This window comes from Rhinoderma darwinii, chromosome 9, assembly GCF_050947455.1.
Source record: "Rhinoderma darwinii isolate aRhiDar2 chromosome 9, aRhiDar2.hap1, whole genome shotgun sequence".
Classification (NCBI taxonomy): domain Eukaryota; kingdom Metazoa; phylum Chordata; class Amphibia; order Anura; family Rhinodermatidae; genus Rhinoderma; species Rhinoderma darwinii.
In genome coordinates this window covers 24,925,222-24,951,923 of record NC_134695.1, presented here as the reverse complement: position 1 = coordinate 24,951,923, position 26,702 = coordinate 24,925,222, and the positions used below count along the sequence as shown (strand labels likewise).

Below are 26,702 nucleotides of genomic sequence, written 5' to 3'. Positions count from 1 at the left end.
AACTGCATATGTACGGGGTATGAAAAGGTTCTCTTTAAAGCGAACTTGGTAAAAAAAAAATAAACCCCTTTCATTAATATCAAACATTTTGATTTGCGGGGTCGAGGATACTACGATGAGACGGAATAATGCGGTTAAGTGCTGTGCCCCTTCAGCATTGTTTGGCACTCTTTAGACTAGGGTTGTCACGATACCAGAATTTGAACTTCGATACCGATACTTCGTGTAGTATTGCGATACGCGATACTCGATACCAAAACGATACTTTTAATAATAATAATAATAATTTAAAAAAAAGGAGTTCTTCCATTTTCTGATGTGAGGCACATGGTATTATTAATTTTGAACCTCCATGTGCCGCACATTAATAGTAATTAACCCCATCATGTTCCTCAGTCATAATTGACAACATTGGGTTAATGTGTGAGCTACATGATGGGGTTAATTACTATTAATGTGAAGCACAGAGAGGTTCAAAATTGATTACTATTATTATTTATTTTATAACAGTTTAAACATAAATAACGCTATAAATTTATTACGGTCGCGACGATACAGAATATGTGTATATTTTATGTATTGAGACTAATTTTAATGTGTGGTTTTTATTTTATTTAACATTACATTATTTATTTTTTTACTTTTTATTTTTAAACTTTAATGCATATATCTATACACTGATAATACACAGGCAGTTGTTAGGACATACCTCAGTATGCCCGAACAACAGAAAATATGGTCAGACATCCATGGGGTCCTTCAATGGACCCTGGGCTGTCTGCCCATATATGGTATGTCCCTCGATCCGTCACAGGGATTCCCTGTGACGCAATCCAAAGGGCATCCCCCTTCTCATTTACTCCTTGAATGCTGCGGTGGCGGTCAGCTTTGATCGCTGCAGTAAGGTGAACAACAACGGAGATGAGAGGTTTCTCTGATCACCGCCGTTAGAGCGGGGCTGTGGATGTGTAATACTACCATTGCCCCGCTCCTGACAATGAGTGTGTGCGCGCGGTGATGCGGCCGGCGCTGCACTAATGAGCGGCGGCACAGGCACTGAAGACAGAACATGGGGGTGTTTTGTAGTGTGCCTACCATGTGCTGTCTTCACTGCTGGTAAGGCACTGGTCGCATCACATCGTGCTGACCGCGCGCACTTGTCAGGACTCAGGAGTGGGGCAATGACTGTATTACACACCCGCAGCCCCGCTCTCAAACATTCATGTGTTACAAAGCTAAGCTGTGCGGCCGCACAGCCTAAAATCGAAATACATGAATTAACGGTATTGAACTGTTTGAGGGTGCGCGGTAACGAAGTTTCGATGCTTCGTGCATCCCTACTTTAGACAACTGTCTTTGGGTGAATAGTCCATACATGGCTAACCATGCGTCTCCGAGGGGAAATGGAAAATACAGAATGGAGCTGGGGGGGGGGGGCACAACGCAAATTGTTTCCACTGCTTTATTTGAGTAATCAGTGGGTCTCAGTACCCGGACGCCACCAATCAAAACTTATGGCAGGTCAGGAATGTTTTTTAAAAAAAGAGGACAGGTGCACTTTAAATGCTAATGGATCATTTGTGTAATTTATTTCACTCTTACAGCAACAGTACCTTGCTCAGAGAGGGAGACGAGCGACCCTTTCTTCAAGAACCACTGTCCTTCAATATTTCCAGTCACTGAAAAAGCCCAACATGAGCCACACATGCCCTGTACAGGAAGAAGAAAAATTACGGTAGCTATACAGTAATATAGGAAAATTAACAAAATTTCTATAACGATAAATAAAGGACCAACACATTTGAATTACTAAAGTGATAGAGATACTTGTCAAATCCCCATTTCCCCTTTCTTCTGCATTTCTCAGTTACTATGTGCTATATAGTGGTGAAAATCTTCTTGCAAAATAACTATACACATAGCGGAACAGGAAAATTCTGTAAACAATCTTTGCACAACAGAATGTATGTCACAGTTGTCCTAGTACTTCTTGATTCTTTTCACAGCAAAAAAAAATAGGTGAAATTGACATACGCCCAATCTTTGCCCAGAAAGAACATTGCATGTCTCGGAAATGTATACACTGGGTGTTACCTGGTTCTTAACTTCAGTGACCCCTCCATGCTCTCTCCAATCCCACTGTGCAGGAGGAGGATCAGTTGGCATCAGAGCCATCTTCATAGGACGAGACGGCTGGCTGGAGAGTAATGGATTCAGATACAGAGTTTTGAACTCTTCCTCTAAAAATTGGAAGACAAGCAAATTGCAGATAGTTTGTGTAGAGTTTACAATTGTGTATCTGTATGTACATAAAAAGATACTGCATGATTTGCCAAAATAACACGAGTACAAGCAGACTGCTCAATAAAATAAACATTTTTTTTAAAAAGGGAGAAGATTGAAAATTTACCTTTTTCCTGATCATGTTGCCTACCAGGCATTCAGGCCCAATGATGTCGTAATTACCAAATTAAGGGTGGGGGTTTCCCTCTTCTGATGAACTAGTGGTTGGACCCACCACGGATCTAACACTTATCACCTATCAAGTAGATAGGTGAGAAATTTTTCTAGTTGTAATATCCCTTAGGTTTCCCATAACAGTAAATTATGGCATACCATCAATTACTAAACGCGGTGGTCTGACCATTGACAGCCACACCAATTTCTAGAATAATTGAACATTTTCTTCCCTTTAGTGATGCTCCTAACGCGCCATTGTGCAGAGAAAGGCCAGAAAAAAAGGTCAGAAGGGACCACTATGTGGCCCTTTTGTTCTTATGATCGAAGGGACTCTACGGAATGTATATTATTAGTTAGTGTATTTTTTTATTATAAGGAAATAACAATCATTGGGAGTTTTATTATTATTACTTTAATTGTTTGGTCATTGACTTGCAGCACTTCGAGTGGGGATATTGCAATATTTTCTCTATAGTCTATTGTCTTTTTCTGTAGTTGGCATCGAGTTTCTCACCTGTGAGATCGCTGAATTTAGTGATACCGTATTCAGCAGTTCCCTGATCCTTTTCCTGAATCTCCTGTGCTTTCTTGAGATTTTGAGAGAATATCTGAAGCCGCATCGAAGCCTCTAAAATACAGGATTAGGGGTAACGGGTAATCAGATGGGTCTTATACAATGTATCCTGAAACATCACAAGTGAAACAAGTCTTCTAGCTGAATGCAAATTAAAGGCAATCTAAACCTATGTAGCTGGGTTGTTTTTTTATTTAAACATACCGTATTTTTCGGACTATAAGATACACCTGACTATACGATGCACACAGGTTTTAGACAACATAAAAAAATATTGAATATTTTACTACTTTTACAAAGAAAAAACAAAATTTGTTCTGTTTCACCACATTCCGAGGGTCATAACTTTTATATTATTTCATCGATTGATCGGTGTGAGGGCTTATTTTTTGCGGGACGAGCTGTAGTTTTTATTGGCACCATTTTTTGGTACATAGGATTGTTTGATCACTTCTTACATCATTTTTTTAGCACGAAGGTGACCAAAAATCAACAATTCTGGTGTTTTAATAAAAAAAATTCTTACACTGTTCACCGCGCGAGTTAAATAACCGGAAATTTTAATAGATCGGACATTTACGGATGCAGCGATACCAATGATCTGTAATTTTTACATTGTGTATGGGGAGAAAATGGAAAAGGGTTTTCTATTTGAAATTGTAATATTTTTCTTTACACTCGTGGAAACGTATTTAACGTTTTTTTTTTTTTACACATTTTATGCGTACCACTAGGGGACTTGAACCAGCGATCATTAGATCGCTGGTACAATACATTGCAATACAAATGTATTGCAATATATTCTAATTGTTACAGGCCTCTGCTAAGCCCTGCCGGAGGCACAGCTTAGCAGGGCAGACAGACGGCAGACCTGGGGGCCTTCTTTAGGCCCTCAGGCTGCCATGACAACCATCAGTGCCACTCCCGATCGCATTGCGGGGGGGCTGTCCCCCTCGTAACGGTTTAAATGCCGTGGTCGCTATTGACCGTGGAATTTAAAGGGATTTTCCCATGTGGGACATTTATGAAATATCCACAGGATATGGCATAAACGTCAAATAGATGCGGGTCCCACCTCTGGGAATCACACCTATCTCTATAACATGGCCCCTAAACCCCGTTCTAGGTTTTTGTCGTCACGCAGACTCCCGGCCACTTCCTGATGACAAGATCGGGAATACTGGAAAACAGCGTAACTCGCTGAGCTACGCTGTTTGCTTAACTTCCACAGTAGTGAATGGCAGTTACGGAAGCAGCGTAGCATGTGAGCTATGCTGTTTTCATAACTACTATTCAGTTCTATGGGAGTTACAGAAACAGCATAGCTCAGCAAGTTATGCTGTTTCCGGTACTTCCGACCATGTAATCAGTAAGTGGCCGGGAGGTAGCACGAGCACAAAAAGCTAGAAAGGGGTTTAGTAGGCCCCGTTCTAGAGGTAGGTGCGGGTCCCAGAGGTAGGAGCCGCATCTATCTGACATATCCTGTGGGAAAATCCTTTAACTAGTTAAATGGCCAGGAACAGCGTGATCGCTGTTCCTGCTGTTAGAGCATGTCAGCTGTAAAACACAGCTGACACCTGCAGTCTATCGAGCGGGCTCAGCGCTCCAAACATCACTCCCCCCTGCTCCATGACGTGCCGACACGTCATGGGTCGGGAAGGGGTTAAAGAAGCGGTCAGGGGGTCTGGCGCAATAGGGCCTCTTGACTGCCGACTAAGACACAGGAACTTTTTAGCAAGATTTATTCTTGCTAAAAAGTGCGTCTTATTGTCTGAAAAATATGGTATGTATTTTGCGCTTCAAAACATTTTTCTAATGGCGTTTTACTAAAAATATTACCGCGCCGATGTAAGCCCAATTCATCAGTCTGCTGGACGGATGGCTCGGAACGTAGATGTAATCGGTATAAGAGGCACACAGGAGCCGCTGTTAGCCGTGTCGTTGGTCCAGCAGACTGACGGGTTTAGCTTACAGCAGCGCTATGAATCTACTGCATAAATAGAAGATGAATTGCAAAAAGTGCTACAACGATAGGTCATCACTTTCAGGGAGGGGAAAGCCTGTTTGATCTAAAGGACTCACCTTCATCATCTTTGTATTTTTTATTGTAGGTCGTCACAAAGTCCTTAAATAATGATAACGTTTGCAGCAGCTTGTCCTAAAACGGGAATCATCAATTTACATTCCACAAACATAGAACTGTCCTAGTGATAAAGATATCAGGGCAGTGAGGAATGCGGATAAACAACAGGGTAAATTATACTATAGAAAAAGGGGGAAACACTTTTTTGTTTTTAAAAGAACCAAGCGGTCTAGTCAGAGCAACCTGAGTGCAGTACAAATAGTACGGTGCCACAAGGAAATACTAAACTAGAAACAAAAAGAGGGAAAAAAACACCTGACTCTTAGGGTCAGTTCACACGGAGTATTTTGACACGTTTTGTGCTTCGAAAACCGCGTCAAAAACGGACGAAAATGGCTCCCATTGATTTCAATGGGAGGCGGAGGAGCTTTTTTTCCCGCGTGCGGAAAAACCATCTCGCGAGAAAAATTAGCGACATGCACTATCTTCAGGCGTTTACGTCTCTGACCTCCCATTGACATCAACGGGAGGTAGAGAAAGCATATTTCTCTGCGTTTTTGCCCATCGGCGCTCAATTGCCACGGGCGAAAAACGCGGCAAACATTGTGCAGGCAGATCAAAACCTGCCTCAAAATTCCAAACAAAATTTGGAGGCAGAATTTTCTGCCTGCAAAAAACTCTGTGTGCACATACCCTTAAGTTATAAAAGTATCAAAATTTTATTTAGAAAATAGTCAAAAATTCAATGTATCAAAAAGCAGCATCAAGGGTGATCCTGTCACAGTAAACACGTCACAAAACCCGGAAGGGTGAAAACCAATTAATCCACAATTTTCTAAAGTTGCATATAAGCATAGTATAAGCAGCTTGATGTTCCTGTTGCACATATTATTCAGAAGTTTAAAGAGGCTCTGTCACCAGATTATAAGTGCCCTGTCTCCTACATAATGTGATCGGCGCTGTAATGTAGATAACAGTGGTTTTTATTTTGAAAAACGATAATTTTTGAGCAAGTTATGAGCAATTTTAGATCTATGAGAAATTAGTTTCTTAATAGACAACTGGGCGTTTTTTACTATTTACCAAGTGGGCGTTGTACAGAGAAGTGTATGACGCTGACCAATCAGTGACCAATCAGCCTCATTCACTTCTCATTGTTCCAGCCCATTGTTAGGCTATGTTCACACAGAGGTTTTTGCAGGCGGACTTTCTGCCTCAAAATTCAATTTGGAAGTTTGAGGCAGATTTTCCTCTGCCTGCACGCCGCTTTTCGCAGCGTTTTTCGCCCGCGGCCATTGAGCGCAGCGGGCATAAAACGGCGCGAAATACACTTTCTCTGCCTCCCATTGAAGTCAATGGGAGGTCAGAGGCGTAAAGGCCCGAAGATAGGGCATGTCGCTTCTTTTTCCCGAGAGGCGGTTTTACCGCTCGCGTGAAAAAGACGCCTCCACCTCCCATTGAAATCAATGGGAGGCATTTTCGGGCCGTTTTTGACGAGTTTTTTGACACAGAATCACCCTTGATGCTGCTTTTACTATTTTCTAAAGAAATTTAGTCACTTTTACAACTTAAGGCCCTGTTCACACAGAGCTTTTTGCAGGCGGAAAAATCTGCTGCGGATTTTGACCTGCCGGCAGAATATTTGCAGAGTTTTTCAATGTGTTTTTCACCTGCTGCCATTGTGCGCCGCGGGCAAAAAACGCAATCTCTGCCTCCTATTGATGTCAATGGGAGGTCAGAGACGTAAGAAAGGGCATGTCACTTCTTTTTCCCGCTCGTGGGGAAAAAAATGCCTCTGCCTCTCATTGAAATCAATGGGAGGCGATTTCAGGTGTTTTTTGGCACGGTTTCCGCATCAAAAACAGCGCAAAAATAATTTGTGTGAACTAGCCCTGAGGGTCGAGTGCCTTGTTTTCCAGGTGCTTTTTCCACTTTTTACTTCAAGGTAAATGATACCTCTGCTTTCATGGCAAGTACGTCCTGTTCAGAGGATGGTTCATTTTCCTCTTTTATAATACCTACAGAAAGAAAGTAAAAGAGAGATTACACAAAGGAGATAACTGGGACTGGCAAGAACTGGGACATGGAAATGTACAGACCTTCTTGAGAACATGTTTGCTCAAATACTTTTGTCTCATTCACCCATGGAAACACCAACATGGAATATTTGCATTGTATTTCCTATAAAACAAAATAATACAGCATAATAAACTTATTTAGTTTGACATCTAAAGAGCTTTCAGAACCTGTTTCTCAATATAAACCTAGTAACTAGAGTCTGTGAACATCGCACTCAACCACTTTAGGTCACAAAGCCTGGACATCCTATAAAATAGATATTAAGCCTTTCAAGACAGAGCCTTGTTTTGGCCTTAAAGACGCAGCCGATTTTTTCAAATCTGACGTGTCACTTTATGCGGTTAGAACTTTGGAATGCTTTAAACTATTCAAACGAACCTGAGAATGTTTTCTCATAACATGTTGGACTTTATGGTAGTAAAAGAATTTGGTTGATTAAATTCAATATTTGTGAAAAACACCAAAATTGAAAGAAAATTTGCAAAAATTAGCGCTTTTCGAAATGTAATATGGATCCGCTTGTAAAACAGATAAAATAGTTAGGCCTCATGCACACGAACGTAGCCTTGTACACGGCCGTGATTTTCGGGGTCGGTCGGCGGGCCGTGGAGTGTCACCCGCGAGCCGCCCGCAAATTTTCTATGAGCCTGGACCGAAGAACACGGCCGTAATAAGACTTGTCCGTTCTTTCTGCGGTCCAGGCTACTGGGCCATGCACGGACCGTGGAAACGGCCGCAAAAGCACGTTCGCGTGCATGGGGCCTTACTATTTCACATTTCCCATATGTATACTTTATGTTTGCATCGTTTTTTTTCACGTCCTTTTATTTTTCTAGGACGTTACAAGGCTTAGAACTTTGGCATCAATTTCTCACATATTCAAGAAAATTTCAAAAGGCTATGTTTTCAGGGTGCAGTTCAGTTTTGTAGTGGTTTTGAAGGCCTTATAATATTAGAAACCCTCATACAGCACACCATTTTAAAAACGGCACTCCTCAAAGTATTCAAAAGAGCATTAAGAAAGTTTCTTAACTCTTTAGGCGTTTTATAAGAATTAAAGCAAATTAGTGGTGAATATTACAAATTTCATTTTTTTTTTTTTTTGCAGAAATTCATATTTAATCCTTTTTTTCTCTGTAACACATAGGGTTTTTTGCCAGAGAAATACAACTCAATATTTATTGGCCAGATTCTGCCGTTTTTCGAAATATCCCACATGTGGCCATAGTGTGGCAGTGGACTGAAGTATAGGCCACAGAAGCACCTAGAGGATTTTGGGACCTTCTTTTTATTAGAATATATTTTAGGCACCATGTCGGGTTTGAAGAAGTCTTGTGGGACCAAAACAGTGGAAACACTCCCAAAAAGACACCATTTGGCAAACTACACCCCTCAAGAAATTTATCAAGGTTTAGAGTGCGATTTTTGACCCGACAGGTTTTTTGCTGAATTTAGTAGAATTAGGCCGTGAAGATGAAAATCAAATTTTTTCCCAATAAAACGTAGAAATTGTCAATTTTTACAAGGCATAAAAAGGACAAAAAACACCACAACATTTGAAAAGCAATTTCTCCCAATTACAGCAATACCCCATATGTGGTAATAAACTGCTGTTTGGACACACGGCAGAGCTCAGAAGGAAAGGAGCACCATTTGGCTTTTGGAACTCAAATTTTGCTGGAATGGTTAGCGGCGCAATTTCACATTTGCAAAGCTCCTGCGGGACCAAATCAGTAAATATCCCCAAAAGTGACCCCATTTGGGAAACTACACCCCTGAAGGAATTTTTCTAGGGGTATAGGGAGCATGTAATAATGGGGTGAATGAATAATCCATGGATTGGTGTGGTACGCTTTGAACCAATCCTATATGCACAGGCTGGGATATTAGGGTATTATACAAAATATCTGCGCTCCAGTATTTCCTTATCTTTGACTTCTTCACTAGCCCTAAAGTGTCATCTCCGCTGCATCTACGGGGTCCACCTGTGGGGTCTAGCAAATGATGATGTGGGGTTTTTAGTGAAAAACTACTGGACCTAAAAAAAAATTTGTCTGGGCCGTCATTTAGCTTCATTGAGTTCTGAGAGTTATAAGGTTTTATTTTTCCGTTGCCGGAGCTGTGTGAGGGCTTGGTTTTTGTAGAATGAGCTGTAATTTTCATTGGTTCCATTTTGGGGTACATGCAATTTTTTTTATCACTATTTATTCCATTTTTTTGGGAGACGAGGAAACCAAAAAAACAGCAATTCTAGCACGGTTTTGTTTTTTCTTTTTTTTTTTACAGTGTTCACCGTGCAGTATAAACAACATGTTAACTTTATTCTGTGGGTCGGTACGATTACAGCGATACCAAATTGTTATAGTTTTTTTTAAGATTTACTACTTTCCCTCAATAAAAATACTCTTTTCTAAAAATCATGTTTTAGTGTCGCCATTTTCTGACAGCCATAACTTTTTTATTTTTCAGTTGATAACGCTGTGGGAGGGCTTGTTTTTTGTGTGATGAACTGTAATTTTTTGTGGGTACCATTTTGTTGTACTTGCGACTTTTTGATCACTTTTATTACATTTTTTTCAGAGACAAGGTGACAGAAAACAATGACAGAATTCATTTTTTTTACGGTGTTCACCATGCGGTAAAAATAACATGACCTTATTATAGTTCAGGCCGTTCCAAATGCAACGATATGTATTATGTATAGTTTTTTTAATTATAAAGGGCTTGATCAGGGAAATTATTGTTTTTATTACTTACAACTCTTATTTATTTATCTTGAAGATCTGATCTTCTGATTCCCGGTACAATACACTGCACTACTTCAGTAGTGCAGTGTATTGTAACTGTCATTTTTTCATCTGACAGTTCAGCTTATTAAGTCCTGGGCTTCCGTACCTAGCCAACCAGGAAGTAGTTGCTAGGCTTCTTGGTTGCCATAGCAACCGTCGGCACCCGGGATCGCTCACGGGGGAGGGGGTGCCGGTGGGGTACAGAGGGAGCCCCCTCCTATCAACCACTTCAATGTGGCGGACGTCATTGACCGCCACATTGAAGGGGTAAAAAGGCGGCGATCGGCAGTAACTGCGATCGCCGCCGTTGCAGCAGGATGTCAGCTGTATATTACAACGGACACCCGCTGAAGATGAAGCGAGCACAGCTCCTGTGCCCACTTCATCTACAGGACTTGTCTGGTACGTCGGATTGCGATGAGTTACTTGCAATGCCAACGTACCAAATGCGTCATTTTGTGGGAAGGGGTTAAGGCTCCACACACCCTGATGTTTGTTCAAGTCGCTAACATACAAGTTATGTTACAATTGTTTTTGACAAAAAATAAATAAATTTGATTGAATGGATGTATAAACATGGGAAAATAAATAATGGGGATAATTGATACTACCAAATGGGCAAAACCTCTTGAAAATCCAAGCAAAAAAATTTGGAGGCAAAACTAATATAATCTGAGTCACGCCATTGTACCCAACACTTTAAATCATGAGGTTCAGTTTTATGGTCATTATTATTCCAAGTATTGGCAGAAAGAATGATCCTCGAGACTTTGATGGGTGTAAGTCCAGGCTTTACTCAGAGTATATTGAGAAAAATTACCTAATAATTATCTTGTCTGCAGACCACAGGAGATGAGAAATACATAATGTTCTCCCAACAGTCCACATCCATTTTCCCAATCCTAAATTACCAATAGATCGGAAGCAGAACGCCTCCAAACATCTGTCCATTGATTTTATTGGGAAAAACGGCCTTCTGATCCGACAGGGCATTTCTTAACGCGCCCATTTTACAACATCGCCGCGTAAAAAAAAAAAACACGAAAAAGTGCATGTCCCTTCTTGAGCGGTTCTAGGAGTCATTTTCCATTGACTCTATAGAAAAACAGCTTCAAAACCAGCCATGAAAAAACCGCCGCCAAAAACGCGAGTGGCTTAAAAAACTACTGAAAATTAGGAGCGGTTTTCCCTTGAAAACAGCTCCGTATTTTCAGAAGTTTTTGAGTTTGCGTGTGACAATACCCTTACAGCTCATCCAGTCAAAAGGACCAATACATAGAATGCTGAAAGAACATTTTAAACTTGTTTTATTGAACAAATTTGCACATCAATAAAGAAACAATGACAACACTTAATGTGTTCATATCCGGAATGGAATGAAGGAAAATAGTAGACTGAGCATCCAGTCATACCGGCAACAATACTTAGGCCCTGTTCACAGTTATTTGCAGGCGGAAAAATCTGCCTCGGCAGATTTTGACCTGCCGGCAGAACATTTGCCGCATTTTTCGCTTGCGGCCATTGACCACCGTGGGCAAAAACCACAGCGAAAAATGCGATCTGTGCCTCCCATTAATGTCAATTAATTCAGAAACGGGAACGCCCAAAGAAAAGGCATGTCGCCTCTTTTTCCAGCGAGCGTTTACCGCTCGCGGGGGAAAAACGCCTCCGCCTCCCGTTGAAATCAATGGGAGGCGATTTCGGGCATTTTTTGGCACTGTTTCCGATGCGGTTTCCACGTCAAAAACAGCGTCAAAATACTCTGTGTGAACTAGCCCTTACAATTACTCATAAAATGTACCGCATAAGCCAGGGAGGCGTAAGTAATGTGGTATACATATTTTGTTGATGAACTTAAAAAACAAAAGGCAAAACATAATAGAACTTCCCATCAGGGACATTTATGACATATCCACAGATAGACGCGAGTCCCACCTCTATCTCTAGAACGGGGCCCCCTAAACTCAGTTCTAGCTTTTCGTGCTCACGCTGACTCCCGGACACTTCCAGATGACATGGTCCGGAGTTACGGAAACTCGCTGAGCTACGCTGTTTCCGAATCTCCCATAGTAGTGAACGACAGTTACGGAAGCAGCGCAGCATACAAGCAACGCGGTTTCCATAACTACCATTCAGTTCTATGGGGCTTATGGAAACTGCGTAGCTCAGCGAGCTACGCTGTTTTCACCCTCATGATCGGAAATCAGCAGGAACACAAAGAGGTAGAACGGAGTTTAAGGGCCTCATTCTAGAGATAGGTGCGTGTGCCAGAGGCGAGACCCGCATCTATCTGACATTTATGACATATCCTGTGGATATGTCAAATGTCCCTCGTGGGAAAACCCCTTTAACACTGCATACTTGAGTAATGCACACTATACTATATCATTGAGGTCAGAAGAAGCGCAATCTCCAGCGCAAAACAGGCTGTAACCTACAACTAGCTGTCCTCACTGTAATGCTTTTATCCTCGCCAAGGTGGCACAATAAAGTTAAAAAGATTTGCAAACGGGTGAGTGCCGCATTTTCATTTCTTTCATCTATATTATACTACAAGACTGTCTGTTTTTATGCTGAGCACCGCCCGAAGTTTGCTTAAATGAGGAAACCCTGACTCCACTTGCATCTATCGGCCTGTTCCATGCTGTGAAGATTGAGAGTGGTGCCGACTTCCTTCTACTGTGCTTGATACTATATCATTGGATTATAATTGTATGATAGATTAATGTATACGGGGCACAAGAACTCCAAACCATCCTAGTAATAGTAATGTTCAGTGACGGGACCGTTCCTATAGCCCGTTGTTAGACCCTCCACGAACCTCAAAGATCAGAGAAAAGACCCGCTCTCAGTGATCTCGAGGAAGAAAAAGCCAACGGGGAGGCGTTCCATATCTCCCACACCTTCTGGAATTTTTGGGGATAACCTCTGTGAGCATATACCATTCTCTCATAGGGAATCGTCGTATTGATCAATCTCTGCCACTGACCAAAGGTCGAAGATGTATATCCTGTCCACCTGAGTGAAATGGCCTTTCGAGCAAAAAAATAAAGATTCCCTAAGAAAAATCCTAGTATGATGTAGCCATGACGACTCATCTAAGGGACCAAGACACACTTCAGGGGTGAATGGCACCGGGATCCCCATAATAGATGTCAACTAAGTTATGATCAAAATGAATTAATGTAGGAGCATTCCCATGCCATATGCCAAAAGTCAGCTTGCGGTTTAGAACATCTACGACATCTGGCGAGTGGGATTCTCCTCATTTTATGAAGACGTTTTGGAGATAAGTAGCATAAATGCAGAAAACACAGTTGGGTCATGCGGTTGTTATCTGCAGGAGAGACATAATTTGAGGATGCCAGTGCTTCCTCCCAATTTTCCGAAGATAGATTAGGAACAAGTGTCCTCCATCTAGTCTCGGATGCCAACGGAGTAGATTTCAATTTATTCCCCATGAGATATGTGTACAAGGCTGATATAATACCTCTGGGTCCCGGAGATATAAAAATTCAAATTAAAGGATAATCAGACATGGCGCATGACATATTTGGAATTTGGCACCGAATAGAGTCTCAGTTGCAGATACTTCTAAAGTGATGTACGTGGTACTTCATAGAGCTATTTGTATTTGTGTAAAGGAACGGAGAGTCCCATCGCCGTACAAATTTCTCAAAGTCTCGACAGCGTGTGAGGCCCAAAACATGTCCTCCTCAACAAGTGAGACATGTGGAAACATGGGGTTACCCCAAAGAGGTATCGTGGGGTGAAGGTCATGGTTATTAGAGATCTCCTTAGCTGATCTCCAAACATGAAGGGACAACCTATGAAGCAATAGCAGACAGTGAGAAAACAGTTTTGGTCTCTCCAGGACCGGCCACAATGTATCTAGTTCCAAATAATGTGCTAAGTAGTATTCGACACTAAACTGGAGCTATAGTTTGGGTCCATACATGTAGAAAGTGGAGCGGACTAGCTAAAAAAAATATAGATAGAAGTCATGCCCCCCCTGTGTTTTTGGTCTTTGCAGAATACTCACGCTTAATTTATGTTTGGAGTTTCCCCATATAAAGGAAGTTAATAAAGACTGTAATTTGGAAAAAAAAAGGATTTGGGAATGGGACCCAAGGCATGTTCAAGAAGGTATAACCCTTTTGGTATATTGCAGTATTCGGAGGGCCAATCTGAATCCCAGAGCGGCATCAGAGCAGATTTGCGCCAGTTTATACAGAGGCCTGAGAATGGAGAAAATTAATCTAGGAGATGAACAGCCCTATGTAAAGAAATATCGGGGTCTGCCATGAATAGAACAAGATCGTCCACGTATAAGCCGACATGATAGTCTCTCTCCCCCAGGGAAATACAACGGAATATAGTATCTGGTCTCTGAGTGCCAGAGGTTAAATCACCAATGGTGAAAGGGGACATACCTGACTGGTGCCCCTTTCCAACTCAAAAATAGCAGAGCATTGACCATTGATTAACAGGTTGGCCCTAGGCTTTTTCTAAAGAATAGATATCTACTTGATGTATTGTGGACAAAAACCGAATTTCTTTAGTACTGTAAACAAGTATGGCCATTCCACTGAGTCAAAACCCTTGGCTGTATCTAATGAAGCCAAGGCCCACCTTTTATTATTGGACCTACCTATCTGAGAGATGATCTGTACCCTGCGGATGTTATCTGTGGTACTTTTACCTGGCTTAAAGCCGGATTGGTCCTAGTGGATAATGTTAAGAATGACAGAGTTGAGACAGTTAGTTAATATTTTGTCACCTACGCTCAATAGCGAGATGGGTCTGTATGAGCCACACTCCAGGTTTTTTTTTATCAGGCTTTAAGAGAACTACAATAGTAGCCTCATACAAAGAGTCTGGAAGCGCTGCAGAGTCATGAGCTTCTTTAAACATATTGAGGAGAGGCGGCCCAAGTTTCACAGAATATCTAGAATAAACCTCCAGTGAGAGGCCATCAGGGCCCAGAAATGTACCCTCAGCCATGTCTGAGATAGCTTTTTCGAACTCTGCTAATGTGATGTCTGAGTTTAAGAGCTGACTGTTTACCTCTGATAGTTGGGGAAAGGAGATCTTATTTAAGCATGTGTCAAGTTCAGCCTGGGAGTTGGTAGAATGGGTCGAGTAGAGTTGATTATAAAATTCCCTGAATCTATTAAGGATTAGAGTATTATCTAGGAGGACATCACCCTGTTCTGATGAGATTTTTAGAATAGCTGGGGAGGTATTATTCTGATGCACAATATGAGCCAAAACTTTCCCACCTGGTTACGTAGCTTAAAGTAGGCTTGAAGAAGAAGTGTTTCCTCTGTGCTTTTTCCTGCAATAGTGCTAAGTATTTGTGATCCGAACTTAACCATGACTGTTTTTTGGAATCACTGGGAACGAATATAAAATTCTTGTTTCTTATGCATACATTCTCGGGGAAATCTCTCCTCGGGTCCAGCAAACTCCCTTATGACAAAGGAGATAGATGACCTAATGCAGCATTCTAGACTATAAGGGGGTTGGCTGTAATAGTATTTAAGTCTATAAATATTTGTAATTGGTCAGGTATTCGGTCTTGCTCACCTATTAATTTAAGCTAACAAGGGTGTATTCTCCAATCTAATCTAGTCAGCTCCAGGGCTCTGCAATTCCACGTACAGCGGGGAATGATCCGATAATCCCCTAACAATATATCGGACATCCGAGACAGCTACAGAGACAGATAGTGTCCCAAAAGCATAGTCCATGCGAGACAAAGCTCCTCTCCCTGGTGTATAGCAGGAATATTGACTCCCAGAAGCATGTCGACATCTCCATATGTCAACCCACCCTACCTCAGCCAAAAATCTTTTCAAAGAGGTGTCTTCTGAAGGAGTGTTAACTACATATGTAATTTATCCAATCTCATATCCAGTACCATATTGCAATCTCCTATACACACTACCTTGGCAGCAGGGTGTTGAACTGAAAAAATTGCAGCCTGATGCAATATAGACATTGCGGCTGCCGGAGCACATACAGTCCTAGTATGACATAGGGGGAGCAATTAACCTATGCGTGAACAATCAGGATCGGTGGAGACCTGAGTCGCCTCCCATGTCAAACTTTTATGTACTAGTAGCGACACTCCTCTGGAGTACGAGGTATGAGTGGAGTATCTGGACCCGTGTACCCAGGGTTTATGACTATTTTTAACTGTAGCAGAGGTTAGATGGGTCTCTTGTAGGCATATTATATGTGGTGATAATTACCTAAGTTGGGAGAGAACCGCTATTATATTCCTAGGTTGACCCATTCCCGTGCAAGCTGGAGGCGTGCTCCTGCTCAAATGGTAGCGATTGAAGTTCACTTAGATCGCGGCCGTTTAACCCCTCAAATGCTGCGGTCATTAGCGACCGCTGCATTGGACAGGTTTACAGAGGGAGGGAGCTCCCTCTGTCATCCATCGGCGGCCCTCAATTCAATTGACCATCCGATGGGGTGCCATGGCAGCCGGGGGCCTAACAAAGGCCCCCAGGTGTGGCTTGGCTATATAACTATCAGGACGTGCCGGAGGTTAACGCCCATAGATAATCAGTCTGCACCTGCTTCTATGTCTGTGAGACTGACTCCATCTTCCACCACTCAGGGTGGCAGGCTTAGGAGTGGGAGAACCGATCACAGCCTGGCCAGACGGAGCTAGCTCCCGCCCTCTGTCTATTTATACCTGCCTTTCCTGTTCCTCCTTTGATTGTGATTCTTCTCGTTTGGTTTCCTGGCCCTGCTGCAGCGTCTTGTACCATTGTCCTTGCTTCATATTGACCCCGGCTTGCTGACTACTCTCCTGCTCTGCGTTTGGCACCTCGTACTCTCCTGGTTTGACTCGGCTTGTTCACTTCTCTTGTTGCTCACGGTGTTGCCGTGGGCAAGTGCCCCTTTCTCCCCCTAGCTCTGTGTACCCTTGTCTGTCGTGCACTTATTGAGCGTAGGGACCGTCGCCCAGTTGTACCCCGTCGCCTAGGGCGGGTCGTTGCAAGTAGGCAGGGACTGAGTGGTGGGTAGATTAGGGCTCACTTGTCTGTCTCCCCACCCCCGTCATTACAGTTAGAATATTAAACAGCAAGGTTAACGCCATATTAAAAAAACAAAAAAAAAAAAAACCCTAAATTTATATTTTTCCCATTCCCCCCCAAAAAATAATAATAAAAAGGTTACATACATAGTTAGTGCGGTTGAAAAAAGACACATGTCCATCAAGTTCAACCAAGGAATGGGAAAAGGGAAGGAAAAAATTTCTACACATTGGAGCTAATATTTTTTCGTTCTAGGAAGTAATCTAAGCCTTTTTTAAAGCCATCTACTGTCCCTGCTGTGACGGCTCCTGCGGTAGACTATTCCACAGATTCACAGTTCTCACAGTAAAGAAGGCTTGTCGCCTCTGCAGGTTGATGCTTTTTTTTCTCCAGACGGAGGGAGTGCCCCCTTGTTTTTTTGACGGGGTTTTACATGGAACAGGATTTCACCATATTTTTTGTATGTACCATTAATATATTTATAGAAGTTAATCATGTCCCCCCTTAGTCGTCTTTTTTCAAGGCCAAATAGGTTTAATTCTTTTAATCTTTCCTCATAACTTAGATTCTCCATGCCCCTTATTAGCTTTGTTTCTTTGTATTTTTTCCAACTCCAGGGCATCCTTTCTATGAACTGGAGCCCAGAACTGAACTGCATATTCTAGATGAGGCCTCACTAGTGCTTTGTATATAGGAAAGGTTTTTTTTACAGTTAGAGTGGTCAAGCTATGGAGTGCCCTTCCCCAAGAGGTAGTGATGGCAGATACTAGGTCCGCATTTAAAAAAAGCCTAGATGATTATTTGACGAATGGCATTGGGGGTTATAGTTAATCAATCAATGAATGACGGGTAATTTATTGAGAAAAGGTTGAAATTTATGGACATTCTTTCTTCAACCTATGTAACATACCATTGGCCATGATGGAGGGAAGGGCAGGAGACAAAGGAGGACACCACAGCAAACGCTTGAGGCCTGTTATCCTTGGTCATTGATGGATTTACTGTAGTATACGTTGCACCTAGTATTCTCATGTTCTTATACTCTGTTGTTATTCTGGGTTCTGATATTGTGAGGCACTTTGTACTGTGTCTTGTGACATGCGTTTTTATCTCGTCTCTCTTGTTCCCTCACCTTTTTTAATTGTGCTTTAAAGATATCTACTATCTATTGTAGGTTTTGCTGAACGTTTATGAAGGGCCCTTCAATGCTTTGTTTTAGAGGTTTATATGTAGGTTGCGCAACTACATCAAAGATATACAGATCATGCGAGGATACCAGATTTATGGAGCAGGGCCAAGTCACATGACACCGGTGATCGGACCAATCTATTAAGATAAATCAGTGAAAGGAACTTAGGCATTTGTTTCTTATGTATCATGACAGTTCTCGGAGCAAAGATAATGCAGTTATGTCCGTTGCAGTCCTATGGGAAACTACAGACAACAGCTCACTAGATTGATGTATTTTACATACACACTGACACGGACTGTGAACAGAGCCTGACAAACTAAACAAACCCAAATTTAACAGACCTTGATACCATTGCCAGACAGTTTCTCCTGATGCCAAGATAAAGTAACTGGAAATAATGGGGCGCATGTATCCAAACCATCTAAAAAAAGTTGCAACCAATCAAAAGGTTTTCTTATTCTTTTTAGGGTCATCAAATTGCTACGGGACTTTTATTGGGTCATGTAGCAGAGTTGTTTGTATGTATAACGTTTTTCAGCAATGAAGACCAGATTGCATGATCTTCAAATGACATGTCCACAAGGTAATTATTACAGCACCGTACTGTGTGCTTTGTGTAAATGGAACCAGTATCTATCTCCATTCTCTGTAATACCGGAGCCAGCGTGTTTGAAGGCGCAGCTCCCTGCCACCTGATGTCACAAGACCTTTGAGTCACGGCTCAGACACTTAAATTCAAATTCCACAAGTCATCAGACCATCAGCTGATACCAATAATGACGATGACCTCGAATGTCCCAAAATCTGGTGTGACCAGTTTGTGGTTGCGCACAATATGATTCCTCTTCAGTCCTAGCATTTGTTTTATGTAAATAGCTGATGAGCGGCCTACTATCCATAGCTGGTGACTTACCGTCAGTGGAGCTAAGCTGTGAAGACGACAATTATCCAGGAGCTCCTCGTCTCCCTTCTTACACAACGTGCGTCCCAAGAAGACCGTGAAATCGTACCTTATACCGGATACGAACTATAAAATAAGCAGAGAAAAAAGTACATGACCAGCTGATCTGAATAGGATCATAAATAAACGTTTGGACGCACCTTTTCATTCCATGGTTTTTCTTTTTTCTTTATTGAAGACATAAAAACTTTGAAGGAACACATATGGAGTTAAGTGGTAAACAAGAGAGTGTTAACCCCTTAGTGACCAGCCTATTTTAGGCCCTAATGACCAAGCTATTTTCTTCGTTTTTCTATAGTCGCATTCATAGACCTATAACTTTTTTTATTTTTCCGTCGACATAGCTGTATGAGGACTTGTTTTTTGCGGGATTGGTTGTACTTTTCAATAGCACCATTTTGGGGTACATATTTTTTGATTAACTTTTTTTTTGGGGGGGGGAAATAGAAAAAAAACCTGAAATTCCACCATTGTTCTTTGCGTTTTAAATTCACGGCGTTCACTGTGCAGCGTAAATAACACGTTACCTTTACTCCATGGCTAGGTATGATTACGACGATACCACGTAATGTAGAGGTTTTTTATGTTTTACGATATAATAAATATAAAACATATTCTGGTTTGTTTAACACATTTTTATTTACTACTTAATTCCATAGGTGTTTCTTCATATAATGTAGAACAAAGAAAAACCATGGAATGAAAAGGTGTGTCCAAACTTTTGACTGATAGTACACACACACATATCATTGAGCTACAATATTAAATCCACTGGCAAGTGAAATGAATAACATTGTTTATCTTGTTCCAATGGCGCCTGTCAAATAGGGTAAATTCACACATAGCGTTTGAGGTGCGGAGATAGATGAGGAGAGGTCGTTAGGTCATAATTGTGGCGCACTGTCAGCGAAAAGATGCAACACATTTTTTAAGAGGGTGGCACGTTGGGTTCGTGGACCCACTGGGCCGTACCGTCTTGGCAGTATGGCAGCTGGCCAACAGGACGCAGGTCAAAGTTTATAGTTCGTATAGGGTACCTGTGGCAGCTCAGACAGTAGCAAGGCAGGCTCGGCAGGAACTAGTCTTAATAACCAATTGGCAGAAGGTGGACTTCAGGCGTGTAGAAGCAGGACAGGCGTGGTATACAGCACAGCACCGCACTAGATCAGGATACAGGTTACAGGATACAGGATACAGGAACACTGGGAGAAGGAAACACTAGGGGGCCATATGCAAGACAGACTAGGAATACACAACAAAGCTCAGGCATAGAACTAGGGGGCTGGGCCCCTCTTATAGTCCAGAGTACTCACGGGTCAAGGTTCATGAACGAGGTCCGGTGCGCGCGCTGCCCATTTAAGAGCGGGCACGAGCGTGCGCGCGCACCCTACGGGATCCGGCTGTGGTGAGTAGACGCGAGCGCTGGCTTCTCCTGAGGAGGAGGCTGGGGCCAGCCCTTGCCGACTCGTGGCTGCGGCTGTCAGGGGGAGAACGGAGCTGACAGCCCGCAGCCACAGACATTACAGAGGGGTTCGCCTCTTAATAAAGGTGTTGTATCTCACTCCAGGGAATTGGTTATTAAGACTAGTGTATGAGACGCCAGTCTGAATAAATTTGCCCCAGTGTGATGCTCTTGGCAATGTTCTTCTGGGAAACCTTGGATCTTGGCATTCACGTGGATGTTACTTTGACACATACCACCTACCTAAACATTGTTGCAGACCAAGTACACCCTTTCATAGTAACAATATTTCCTAATGGCAGAGGCGTCTTTTATCAAGACAATGCGTCCTGTCACACTACAAAAATTGTTCAAGAATGGTTTGCGAAACATGACAATGAGTTCAAGGTGTAGCCCCCAAATTCTCCAAATCTCAATTCTGTCGAGCATCGATGATGTGCTGAATAATAAGTGCAACCATAGAATCGCCACCATGTCATCCTAGTGAGTTCAGCTTTCCGTGGAGATTGTCAGTTCAGCAAGGCAGGACATGCTCTATACCAGGGGTCTCAAACTCGGCCATGTAAGTGGGCCACATATAGAAAAAAAGTGAAGTTGACGGGCAGCATTACTTTCAAATTTGATACAATACAAAATTATTGTTAATCAATTAGTTATTTGAACTACTATAGCAATACTACATTACTATAAGGGTATGTTCAACGGCGTTATGTTCCGACAGGCCGCTTTTTACGCGGCCGTTTTGAAAAACGGCTACGTAAAAAAAACGGGCGCGAAAAAGAAGTGCAGTTCACTTCTTGGGACGTTTTAGGAGCCGTTTTTCCTAGACTCTATTGAAAACAGCTCCAAAAAACGTTTCCCTTTGAAACATTTCCGTATTCTTAGATGTTTTTGAGTTTGTGTGTGAACATACCCTAATAATAATTAGGTTTAAACTTAATAATGCCACACACCCCTAAATAATGCCACACACCCACCCGTAGCTAATGTCACAGTGCCCTCCGCAGATGCTGCCACAGCGCCCTCCGCAGATGCTGCCACAGCGCCCTCCGCAGATGCTGCCACAGTGCCCTCCGCAGATGCTGCCACAGTGCCCTCCGCAGATGCTGCCACAGTGCCCTCCGCAGATGCTGCCACAGTGCCCTCCGCAGATGCTGCCACAGTGCCCTCCGCAGATGCTGCCACACACACCCCTTGTAGAGAGCTCGATTGTGGCTCCCTCTAGGAGTGGAATCCCCATCGAGAGCGTTGCCGACGCTTTGGCCAGGGATTCCTCTGCTGGAGCCCCTGACGTCACTGTTCATACACACTGACGTCAGGTGATCCTCCTAGACCGGAATGTGATGTAAGGCAACCCCAGAGCCGATGTCCCAGAGCGGAGCACTAGTATAGGCTCTGCTCCGGAATTCTGGGGAAGCCACTGACATCAGTGTCCATATATGGACAGGGATGTCAGGGCCTTTTCCAGAGCTGGAGTCCCAGAGCATAGCCGCTTCTAGCACTCTGCCTGGGATTCCAGCTCTGCTACTGACATTACTGTTCATATATGGACAGAGACGTCAGAGGCAATCCCAGACCTGGAGTCCAGGGCAGAGGGCTAGTAGCGCTCCTACTGGGACTCCAGCTGTGCTCCTGACATCACTGTCCAGCTCTGGGGAAGCCCTAGACATCGCTGTCCATATATGGACAGTGATGTCAGTGGATTCCACAGAGTCCCGGAGAAGAGCCTATACTAGCGCTCTGCCCTGGACTCCGGCTCTGGGGAAGCCCCAGAAATTACGTGTCCATATATGGACAGTGATGTCAGTGGATTCCACAGAGTCCCGGAGAAGAGCCTATATTAGCGCTCTGCCCGGGACTCCGCTCTGGGGAAGACCCTGACAACACTGTCCATATATAGACAGCGATGTCAGGGAATTCCACAGAGTCCCGGAGCAGAGCCTATACTAGCGGTTCTGTGTCCCGCAGATGACAGCCTCAGGGGCCGCGTGCCTGAGACCCCTGCTCTATTCAGACTGAGTCTTCAGGGGTGTACTTTTGAATATCGAAACAGGATATTAAACCCTTCAATGCATTCAAAGTCATCACTGGATTGGAATCTCCTTTCTTACCTCCATACACATATAGAAAGTGATTGTCTAAAGTAGAGAACCCCTTTAAGATGAATTCCATGTTTACACGGCAGAGAAGGCTCCCAACTCCCCAATATCATATTAGACCTTATTCAGTCAGAGGTGGAAATGATTCAGTTATGTACCATAAAACATTTTTTGTCAGGCTCTTTTAAATCCTAAGCTCAGTCTAAGGCCTTATTCACACGAATGTATCCGCTTTGCGTGCGTAAAAAATGCAGCGTTTTTCTTGCATTGCAGTTCCGTGTGACATCCGTGTAAAGTGCGCGTCTGCATTTGTTACGTGTGTTTGTCATCCCTATGTCACACGTTTTTTACATAAGCAAAAAAAAAACGAAGGAGGTTTTTTTTTCCTCATTTCTTTAGCAACTGTTGCGTGAATCATGGACAGCACATGGATGACGCCTGTGTGCTGTCCGTTTTTTTCACTTACCCACTCACTTCAATGGGCTGCGTGGTGAGCAAAAACGCACCAAAATAGGACATACAGTGAGTTTCACGCAATGGACCCACGCTTTGTGAAAAACAACGCATGCCTGAATAGCCCCATTGATTTTCATAGGTCGGTGTGGTGTCCATGAAAAAAATGGACAGCACACTGACGTTAAATACGCTTGTGTGAATTAGGCCCAATTCACATGACTGCTTTCGTTCCGTGATATACGGTCCGCATGTCAGCCGCATTTCCTGGACTGAACACACGGGCTCCTAGCATCATAGTTATGTATGATGCTAGGTGTCCCTGCCTCCCCGCGGAACTACTGTCCCGTGCTGAAAACACGATCACAGTACGGAACAGATTTCTGGCAGCGAGGCAGGGACTCCTGGCATCGTACATAACTATGATGCTAGTAGTGTTCCTCACTGCACTGGGTTCGGTCAGGGAAATACTGCCGACATCCTTACCGTATATCACGGACCAAACACGCTCCTGTGAATTAGGCCTTAAAGAGGCTCTGTCACCAGATTTTGCAACCCCTATCTGCTATTTCAGCAGATCGGCGCTGCAATGGAGAGAAGAGTAACGTTTTGTTTTTTTTTAAAACGAGTATTTTTGGCCAAGTTATGACCATTTTTATATTTATGTAAATGAGGCTTTCTAAAGTACAACTGGGCGTGTTTAAAGTAAAAGTACAACTGGGCGTGTATTATGTGCGTACATCTGGGCGTTTTTACTTCTTTTACTAGCTGGGCGTTCTGACGATAAGTATCATCCACTTCTCTTCGTTAACACCCAGCTTCTGGCAGTGCAGACACACAGCGTGTTCTCGAGAGATCACGCTGTGACGTCACTCACTTCCTGCCCCAGGTCCTGCATCGTGTCGGACGAGCGAGGACACATCGGCACCAGAGGCTACAGTTGATTCTGCAGCAGCATCAGCGTTTGCAGGTAAGTAGCTACATCGACTTACCTGTAAACGCCGATGCTGCTGCAGAATCAACTGTAGCCTCTGGTGCCGATGTGTCCTCGCTCGTCCGACACGATGCAGGACCTGGGGCAGGAAGTGAGTGACGTCACAGCGTGATCTCTCGAGAACACGCTGTGTGTCTGTGCACTGCCAGAAGCTGGGCGTTGTGAAGAGAAGTGGATGATACTTCTATACACAACGCCCAGTTAGTAAAAGTAGTAAAAACGCCCCGATGTAACGAACACAATACACGCCCAGTTGTACTTTTACTTTAAACACGCCCAGTTGTACTTTTACTTTAAACACGCCCAGTTGTACTTTAGAAAGGCTAATTTACATAAATATAAAAATCGTCATAACTTGGCCAAAAATGCTCGTTTAAAAAAAAAAAAAAACGTTACTCTTATCTCCATTGCAGCGCCGATCTGCTGCAATAGGAGATAGGGGTTGCAAAATATGGTGACAGAGCCTCTTTAAAGAAGATCTGTTATCTCTCCTGACCGGTTTTTTGTTTTTTCTAGAAAATACTTGCATTCCGCATAATTATGAATCATATTTTCTCAGAACTCTGCATTGTGTGCATTGGCCTTTTGTTATTCCTCCTGGAAATTTATGAATAAATTGAAATCTGGGTGTTACCAGTCTGACACTGTCCAATCAGTGCTGTCAATACACACATTTTTTTTTTGACAGGGGGAATGGTAATACTCAATTGTGAACTTATTAATACATTTCCAGTAGGAATAACATAGGAACAGCACAAAGCAGAGTTGTAAAAACAAAAAAGGTGCTTAGAATTGTTATAAGTATTTACCAAAAGCAATATGTCAGGAGAGGTCCTCTGTAAAGGAGTTGTCGGGACTCCTAAAGTTCTATGTTGCTGCAGAGAGAACGCTGGGATCATCTAACGTGTGCCCGCATGTTGATAAGGTAAGTCTATGGAGTCACTGGGTGTGATGTATCAATACTGGTGCACCATGCCAACTGTATAACACCCCCCCCCCCCATGCACCATGCAACAGATCCACCAACACGATGCACGCACGTTCATAAATCTGTCGCAGGGAAAAAACAATTTCAGGAATTATCATTCATTTACAAAACTATTCTAAACAGAAAAGTGGTGGAAAAGCTTGATAAATGAGTTTCACACAGCACAACTCAAAGTGCACAGGGGCTTCATAAATATGGGGGGGGGGAGGTATGAAAATTGGTGCAAAGTGGAAGAAGCTGATTACGGTACAATGTATTTATATCAGACAAATGGAGTAAAGGGGGTTAATAGAACGCTCATTGACGATAATTGCCCAGTGTAAACAGGGGAACATTCAGCAGATGAACGAGCAAACGCTCGATCATCTGCTGGTCGTATCATTTTAAAGAAGTAAAAGATTATCATTGTCGGCAGCAGAACTGTGAAAACAGGGAGACGCGCTGCCAAGGTGATAATAATGGATGGGGGCAAGCGATCGGAGTAACGACCGCTCATCCCGTTCCAGGGCTCCGTGTGACTGGAGCAAACGAGCGCCGATCAACGATATCTCGTTGATCGGTGCTTGATGAACCGGCTGGTGTAAAAGGGCTTTAAGTACATTGATACATCTGCCCCAGTGAGGAGATACGGTGTCCTGGTGCCCCATACATAGAAGGATGCCATTCAGACACCAGTGGGCAATGAGACATCTCACATTCTCGTCTTTGAGAAACCTTCTATGTGAGATACGGATCTCTTCTGATAATCAGTCTAGAATGCCCGCATCTGCCCAACTAGGCGAGTCCCCCGGTATGCAGAAACTGGGATGATCAAAGACAGAACGCTGCCGTCCGAGCTCCCAGTCACACATTACTGACAACACACACCTGTCTGCGGACGTCTCTGATGCGCAGTGCCCGGTACACGTCGTCCTGGCCGCTCACACTATTATACTCCCGCTCTGCCAGTGCCACCAGAGTCTTAATCACGGGATCATCCGGTGACACCAGCAGCCACCGAACAGGAGGAAGCCCGCACACCAGCCCCACAGCAGCGAGGAACACGATCCAGCAGCCGCCCGCAGCCATCTTCATACAAGTCTGATCTGTGGCCGGCTCGGGTAGAGTGAGTATGTAAACAAGGTCACGTTACAGAATCACGTGATAGCTCTAGGCATAGTGTAGACATATTTAATGTGGGCACAGGCGGATCCAATGTGAAGGTACATGCTAGACTGTATGGGCTCCTTTGAGGGTCAGACGTCACGAGATCACATGGCTCTGCGCTCACGTGACCGCTTTCATACTTTTTCCTGCTTCTTCCAGAGCGAGTGGATATGCTGGGAATGGCTCGTCTGGGGTCTGTGTTGGGGTGGGGTAGTCTGCTCTGGGGTCGCCACTCGCTCTGCCCGGGGTCTCCAGCCCTGCTCCTAACATCACTATCCATATATGGGCAGTGACATCAGGAGTTTCCCATAGCTGCAGCGCTGGACGCAGGAAAGGGAAGTATAAGAAAACGGCCGAAAATGCC

The 26,702-nt window shown here is 43.3% G+C and overlaps 1 protein-coding gene and 1 long non-coding RNA gene across 2 annotated transcripts in view; one reads left to right on the top strand and one right to left on the bottom strand.

Annotated features, from left to right (window-relative positions):
- Positions 1-3,137, top strand: part of LOC142660669 (uncharacterized) — a 34,256-nt gene extending 31,119 nt beyond the window's left edge. The window contains exons 2-3 of the long non-coding RNA XR_012850553.1: positions 1,605-1,735; positions 2,956-3,137. This is a non-coding gene — a long non-coding RNA (uncharacterized LOC142660669). The remainder of the gene's footprint in view (positions 1-1,604; positions 1,736-2,955) is intronic.
- Positions 1-26,387, bottom strand: part of LOC142660668 (cathepsin L-like) — a 63,584-nt gene extending 37,197 nt beyond the window's left edge. Inside the window, exons 1-8 of the mRNA XM_075837393.1 lie at positions 26,060-26,387; positions 19,149-19,262; positions 7,217-7,298; positions 7,074-7,135; positions 5,117-5,192; positions 2,975-3,088; positions 2,095-2,240; positions 1,614-1,710 (exon numbers count right to left, since the gene is read on the bottom strand). Coding sequence (XP_075693508.1) covers positions 1,614-1,710; positions 2,095-2,240; positions 2,975-3,088; positions 5,117-5,192; positions 7,074-7,135; positions 7,217-7,298; positions 19,149-19,262; positions 26,060-26,266 — 898 coding nt within the window. The 5' untranslated portion in view covers positions 26,267-26,387. The remainder of the gene's footprint in view (positions 1-1,613; positions 1,711-2,094; positions 2,241-2,974; positions 3,089-5,116; positions 5,193-7,073; positions 7,136-7,216; positions 7,299-19,148; positions 19,263-26,059) is intronic.
- Positions 26,388-26,702: the final 315 nt, after the last annotated feature.